Here is a 7,766-nt window from a genome sequence, read left to right on the forward strand (position 1 = left end):
CTGTGAGTGCGTCGGACTGGTGTGTGGCCCAGACCCGGGCAATGTCTTGGTTGGCGCCCCGGCTTTTGATGCTCAGCTTTGGTCTGAGGTTTTTTTGGTATTCGGCTCAGACTTTCAACGCCTCTTCATCAAATACATAGGAGTAGCGATAGATGTTGCCAGGATGGTGGCTTCAGACTTAGTGTTGTATTACTTTGTAACGTCTTTGTGAATAATTAATAAAATTGTTGCATGCATCGCCCAGATGCAAAGGCTGGGAGTCATCCTCCTTTTCAAAAAAAAAAAAAATCACCCTAGTGTCTGAATTACAAATACATTATCGTTTTTGTTTTATTTGACAGGACAGCTCACGATTGCAACAGCACCAACAGGACATGAGTAAATAGAGGTTCGAAACAAATAATACATAACAGCACTATATATACAATAATATATTAATTGTTTCATACAGTAAAGATATTTAGAGACATGAGTGACAACCAACCCAAAGGCAGGAGGTAGTTTCCTTCATGCTATGCTGCATATCTGCCATTCAACTTTGCCGCATCGCTTTCTTCTTGTTTGTAAGGCACCCTATTGAGTGAACTGCCAACGAAGGTTTGTAGTAGATAATACGTATGAGAAGGCAGAGTCCGGCTCTATAGATCGTTTACCTTTACTACTAGTATCCCGTGCAGTTCGTCCTTGATGTGCTGGGGCACCTCCTCACTGCTATCCATGACCACTGTGACTGTGAGCCTTACAAGGTTTGGCCGGACCTTGCGAACATCGTATCCAGCCTCAGGCCATTTGATTGTGCCACCGAGCCATACTGTCTGAAGGTATCGAAGGCTCTGTGCGGTGAAAACACACAAAGGGATCTCATCACCGTCAAGCCACAAGTTTTCAAGGAGACTCATCTTCCCAAGAGCACTCTCAAGTGCAGCCCCGTGTTTAAATTGATTGAATCCGTGCAGATACAATGTCCGGAGTTTGGTCATCTTGTGCAGTGGGCAACTCCCTTGATCCCATTCTCCTTCTAGGGCTGGTTTTACACCCCATAGCGTCTGCAGCTCGTCCAGTTCTTCCTTGATGGACGCTGGAAGTGTGAGCTTGTCTGCAAGCACATGCCGCAGCGTCTTTATCTTCCAGAAGGATGGGTGTATCTCCTCGACTTGAGTTACTCTCATGTCTAGTGTCTGCAGGTTGAGCAGACCCTTAATGCTGAAGAGGAGCTCCTTGAGGTCCTCGCACTCAGTAACAGCTAGGTACCGCAAGTGAACCATGTCGCCAATCTCACTGGGCAATTCCTTAATCCTCAATCCACGTACAGAGATTACACGAAGGAACTTGGACCCAGGCAAAAACTTGAGATCATTCTGACCCTTGTGGTTCCTGCTTTGGCTGTCATTGCTTGGGTCTTTCTCCTTGACCCAGCATAGGAAGGAACGCAGCTTACTGAATTTGTTGGTGAATGTCGTGTGTCATCCTTGGAAACTCATGGAGAGTCGGCGCACCGATGGTGGAACAAAGATGTCATGCATGCCATGAACATCAATGAATCCAGCCTCGCGAGCCTCTGAATACAGGAACTGATAGAGGCTACGGTGAACGCTGACTAACTCAATCTTGCCCATGCGGTTCATCTTCTCAATGTGAACAAGGCATCTCAAGGCTAGTTCCTTGAGGAAGTTGTAACCCAGCTCCTCCATAGTCTTGCCCGACTGCGGCTTGATGAATCCCTCGGCCATCCACATCCTCACGATCACATCGACATCTATTGATGTGTTCTTGGGGCAGGCGACCAAGTAGAGGAAGCACGACTTGAGGTCATTGGGAAGGTCTTCAAAGCTTTCCCAGAACACTCTCTCGAGGGTCGTTCTTGTGGATAGGTTATCTTGTGTTGTAGAGCTCATCTTGTTGCCCTCAACGCCTTGTGCTTCTTTCCTTGTTCCTGGTCCATGCCTGAGCTGTTGCAACACTGCTTCCCACTGGCCTGGCTTCTCCTTGAATCGTAGGAGTCCAGCCAGGAGAACTATAGCTAAAGGGTAGCCCCCAGTTATATCATGCACAATGTTGTCATACTTGCTCGTGTCTTCCTTTACATCAAACACTTCTTTCCTGAAAGCCCTCCAACAGAACAACTCTCCACTTCGTTTTTCATCCAAGCGTCCCAACATGTGGATTCCGTTGATGCCATCTTTGTTCATGGAGTTAGCATGCCATGCCACTTCTTCGCTCTCACTGTCCAACACGAGCAGAACACGACTGGCATTATTGTCCTCTGGTAGGCTAGCTCTCACACAGTTGAGGATGGTTTTGGAGGATATTTCACCGATAACCACCAGGTACCTCTTTTTCTCCAGGATGTGTCGGAGCTTATCAGTGATATCAATTCCTTCATCCAGCTGACATTGTCCTTCTGATGATGCTCTACTGTAGATTTCTTGGAGAATCTCTTCTGCGGTCATATCTGGCGGCAGGTCGTGCCCAACTATAATTTCAAACTGATTAATCACCACCCTATGTCGCAAGATTGCCTTTATTAGGGTACTCTTTCCGACACCACTCTCCCCAAGTATCGAGATAAACATTTGTTGAGGATGATCTTCACGTAGCAGCATGTTCTTAACTGTCTTCACATCTTTGTGCAAACCTATGGCATCCTCATAACCATCCCGCCTGTTCATTAAGTATTGTGATTAATACCAATGGATTGATTAACTTCAAAACGTGTAGGGCCAAAGCATTTTACATATAGTACGCCACATTGATATATTCGTCTTCTATAACATTTTCCCATAAACAAATATATCTTGTGCTCAAAGGTAGCTTGATTTGTTGTGATGGCCATACTACTCCCTCTGTTTGGCTATGCAAGACCCCTCCTATCTTGGGTCAAACTTTAACCATGAATTTGAGTAGCAAAATATAAGTTTTATGATACAAAAAGTATACTATTAGATTCTTATTCGAAAAAAGTTACCAATGCTATAATTTTTGTTACATATATAACGCATTTTATTAGTCAAATTCATGGTCAATGTTTGATCCAAAATATAACTGTGCCTTACATACAAGAATGGAAGCAGTAGTTTACACATGTTGTTTTGGAAGAGGGCTCTAGGACTTCTATTTATAGCCAAACCGGTGGTCGTGGCTTCTTGGGACTGCAAAATATATAAATATCGGATTCTGTGTGTATTCTACTAGTTTTGAGCTGCGGGCAGGTCTCACAAGACCCCTCATCGAACATGGTTAGCCCAAAATCATTTTCTGAAACAACTTCCACACACGCCTGCCAAATTGTTTGCGTTTGAGAAGAGGTGGGGCCCAAAGGCTAGCGTGCCCAGCGCGGCTGATGGCACATGCTCGGCCCGAAAGACCCATGTGCGAGGTGAGGTATCACATTGCTGAAGCATATTATTGAGTGTGCGTTTTTTATGTTTGACTCAACATAGTCAGTGCTATAGATCGTTCACTCTCTCATGGTCTCACCCTCTCTAGATATGAACGAGGTAGCTGCGACCACTCGTCGCCCCTCCACCTCCCGGTCGTCGCTCCCCGCCCTTGCCTGCTACTCCTATACCATGGTGGTCTCTTCTTCTCTTTCTCTCCACCTATTGGTTGCCGCCCCTCCACCTCATGGACGCGTGTGTGTGGATATCGTCCGTGGCACCACCACCGCCTTACAGATCTCACTGAGATGGTGCAGAACTGAAGACCTGTATAATGTCGACTGCTAACTACCTTCCTTGGCACGAGATATAGGAACTGGAGTCCTTCACCGACTAGGATGTTTGTACTTTCATTCTAACTTGTTTGCCTTTGTCTTCTATTTGTGTATTTATCTGACTATGATGGTGCCTCCCTCTTGACGAAAAAAGGTTTCCCCCCGCTTTATATTATAAAGCACAACCGCAATATATCCGAGAGATGATACAAACTCACGCCACCAACGCACACAACACACACACCCAAGGCAAGATACAAATGTGCCGGGCACCGAAACACCACTCCACTGACCACCAAGCTAACTACGAATATGCAAAGGAGACCGCTTGGAGCCAACGGAGACCTCCATCATGACAAACCACCATATAGAGGTGAAACAGACAACGACAAAGGCAGGACTCCAGAGCGGTGCCTCCCAGAAGGTAACGACCATAGAGCCGCCATCGCCCGATCCAGAGATCAGGTTTTCACCTGGAGCGAGACGGAGGGAGAGGGAACACCACGACGGAGCATTCAGTAAGGGTACGACGTCACCGACGACGCCACCGTCGGCCAGAACACGGCTTGACAGGTGATATACCCCGGCGCTCACCTCCCTCCGGCGCACCCTAGCTTTGCCAACCACCAACAACCAAGCCACCCACGTGGCCATGGCTGCTTGCCCGCACCTGAGACGCATGCTCCGCCCAAGAACGCCACGCCTCCCGCCACCCGGGCAGCCGCCCGACATATGGACCTCCCCAAGAGCAGCCAAAGTGGCCAGCTTTGGTCCGAGAGCACACCCAAAACCGATGCAACCACAACCCCCATCCGGCCTTGAACTACTCGGAGCTGTCGCCGCACACAAACGGATGGGGAATGGGGAGGAGGGGGAGCGGACGCATCCACGACCTTCACACCTCGTGCCGGCGACGGGTAGCCTGAGCGACGGCGCCGCCAATCCCTCCCACCAACCTCCCCACCGACACCCACTGTGTCGCCCCACCGCGGCGGTCGAAGCAGATCCGCACAAGGCCACCAACGAAGGTCCGTCCACTGGCAAGGGGACCCCGCAGTCCACCACCTACCACCAAGACCGCTCACCGGGAAGTCCCAGGTGCCTCCCTCTTAAGATCTCCCGCCGAGAAAAGTCCTCGGATCCAGCTCAAAGAAAACAAGAGTCTCAGATCCGTCACCAGGGTACCGTGTTGAACGACAAGTTGCTAAATGGCGTCACAAAGAACCAAGTTTCTAGAAAGGAAGGCAAGGCTTTTCTGCCGAACTGACTATTCTTCTAGTAGATCACCTTAACCAATTGAACGGTCTACATATTATGTTGTTCCATATATATCTATATCGGTTCATAGGATGGCAACAACTGAAGTCTCTATGTATTATGTTGGCTCATATATGGATGTCATCTATTCTTTATATTTTAATGAATTAGTGTCATATATGGATGTCACATACGTGAATGTGAACGAATGGATGGTTATTTGATGTTACTTATGTGAATCTGAATGAATGGATAACTATGGTTGTCATGTGAAGAACGGATGGTTGAAAAGGTTGATCGTCCATTTGAGACGATCCTGTCACATCAGTGACGATTCGATAGTGACACGCCCAATGACCATGTATTTTGACCGGTTGCGATGCAGTATTATATACTAGCAGGCATCACCATCAGGTCCAGCCAATAGCCAATGGCAACGATGGCCAATCGCCATCGGTTGCTTTCCATAACCGAAGGTGACCGATAGTTTAGCCATTGAGTCTCTGTTGAGCCCCATGGTGATGCTAGTTATAGCTATCAGTTTTGGCCAGAAACGATGGCGATAGCCTGTCCCTCCCCCCTCACAATACTTAGGCCCTGTTCGGCAACCCTCCAGGGCAGCAGAGCGCACGGAGCGTGGTTCTAACCGCTCCTTAAATCATAGCTACACGCCGCTCCGCTCCGCACGGGAGTTGCAGAGCGGAGGGATGCCGAACGCTCCCTTAAACGACCAACTCCTCTAGTGGTTCCGTACACTTATCCATTCATTTGGGGCCAATAGCTCTTGTGCGACGTTTTTGAGATGAATTGGCAAGAGTGCGACGTTGTTCGAGCGAATGGCTGTGGTGCGACACATTTGAGCAGGTAAATAGCCCAGGCCACATGGGGTGTTAAATGTGGTTAAGTTGGTTGTCAACCAAGCCCGCCCGTTTATGTTAGGACATGTGGGTCCAGCTTAATTGTTCCTCAAAACAGCTGACCGTGCCCTGCCGCCCGACCGTGCCGGGCCCGCCACTCTGCCCCCCTTCTTCTCCGGTGGCGGCGGATCTTGCGTTCTCGGTGGCGGCGGCGGAGCCCTCGTTCTCAACAGCGGTGCAGCCTTCGTCCTCAAAAAATGGTTAGCGAATTCAAACCCTAGTAGCCCTCCCGTTCCTCTCTCGGGCCCGTAGATCTCAGCTCGTTTCCTCTGTTTTCGCTTGCGGAATCGATAGGTTGTGAGGGGAGCCCGTGGGCATACTGAGATGGAGCCGCCAGATTCAACTTCGAATAGGTAATGCGCCTCTCTCCGATCCAATTTTGCATGCAATTAGGGGGTGGCCTCGTCTGCTCTTTCTCACGGGCTCACACTGTCCGCCACTGACAGAGGGGATGCTGCCGCTCGGACCTTCGAATTGACAGTCAATTTCTTTCCATCAAAGGCAAAATTAGTTGATGGTAGCATACAGAACATTGAGAGAGACACAATTGTTAAATGGGAGGTTGAGTTTACAGAGATTGATCCACAAGTTCTACAGAACATGGGAGAGACGGCAGTGAAGAAATGGGTGGAAAAAATTGGGGAGAATATTGTTTGGGGTCCAGAGCAAGAAGTATCACTGTTGCGGTTTGATGATTGGAAAGGAGAGTATGTGAGAATAGAAGATGGTGAACAGATTGTTGAAGAAATCGATCGGCAAAACGGCTGGACAAGCAAACGGGCTAATTTTTTTGCTGAGCTCGTTGATCTGAACATTTTTTCGAAGGTTGGATATGTGCCATCACAATTGGCTGCGCAGATGGTAGATGATGATTGGGCTACACAGAGGCCATTGATTCCCATGTGTACTGAACTTACAGTAATAGCCGAAGAGGGACAGGTGACTGGAACTGAAACTGAAACTGCAGCAACTGTTGATTGGAATGTAGTTGAATTAGATGAGCCTACTGATTTGGTCATTGCACCAATGCCTGACATTGAGATGGCCAAACTTTTTGGCATTCCAGTCGATGACAGAGATAAGCAGGAGAGGGGCGAATCTAGTTTGCCTGCTAATGCTGATGAAGAAGTAGATGGACAGTTGATGGAACAAGCTGCAGATGAAGTAGATGATGCACATGATGATGAGCTGGTGCATGTGTATGACAAAGAAAACCCTGTCATTGAAGTAGGCAAGTTGTTCCCAAGCATGAAGGAGTTTAGGATGTGTTTCAAGACTTATGCAGTGAAACATGAGTTTGATGCCAAGACTGTTTGGACTGATAGAAAGAAGTTTTATGCGAGGTGCAGAGGATTTGATGGTAGTGTGAAGCCTTGCAAGTGGTACATATCTGCTAGACTGCAACCTGATGGAAGTACTGTCAGGGTTAACCAAATCCCCAATCAACATACTTGTATTACAAGTTCACAGAGAGTATCAACCATGACATCACAACTTTGGGTTGCAGAAAAGATCACCCCAATTTTAGCCAAAACACCAAACACTACTGCCAAGAAACTCAAAGTAGACTTGGAAAAGATGTACCCCATTAAACTGAAATATACCACAGTGTGGAAGGCAAAACAAAGGGCAATGAAAAATTTATATGGTGATTGGGCAAATACATTTAGGATGCTTTACAACTTCAAAGCAGAGGTGGAAAAGAGGTCACCTGGCAGTGTTGTGGAGATAGATACAGAGGTATCAGCCGAAGGTGAAGTCAAGTTCTCCAAGTTTTTTATGGCTTTGAAGCCTTGCATCGATGGGTTCAAAGCAGGGTGCCGTCCATATTTGAGCATAGACTCATCATTTTTGACAGGCAAGTGGAATGGTCAGTTGGC

General features: G+C 47.8%; 1 protein-coding gene across 1 annotated transcript; it reads right to left on the minus strand.

The window, feature by feature from the left end:
- Positions 1-638: 638 nt before the first annotated feature.
- On the minus strand, positions 639-2,669 carry LOC123126336 (putative disease resistance RPP13-like protein 2). Its single transcript, XM_044546692.1, has 2 exons — positions 1,497-2,669; positions 639-1,406 (listed from the first exon to the last, which is right to left on the minus strand). Exons 1-2 carry the CDS (start codon positions 2,667-2,669, stop codon positions 639-641), a joined length of 1,941 nt encoding a protein of 646 aa, XP_044402627.1.
- Between the last annotated feature and the right edge of the window lie 5,097 nt (positions 2,670-7,766).

The sequence above is a fragment of the Triticum aestivum genome, chromosome 5D (genome assembly GCF_018294505.1).
Source record: "Triticum aestivum cultivar Chinese Spring chromosome 5D, IWGSC CS RefSeq v2.1, whole genome shotgun sequence".
Taxonomy (NCBI): domain Eukaryota; kingdom Viridiplantae; phylum Streptophyta; class Magnoliopsida; order Poales; family Poaceae; genus Triticum; species Triticum aestivum.

Coding starts and splice junctions, on each gene's coding strand:
- LOC123126336 (XM_044546692.1), bottom strand. CDS start 2,669: ATGAACAGGCGGGATGGTTATGAGGATGCCATAGGTTTGCACAAAGAT. Junction 1,407..1,496: donor ACATCTTTGTTCCACCATCG/GTGCGCCGACTC, acceptor TGCTGGGTCAAG/GAGAAAGACCCAAGCAATGA.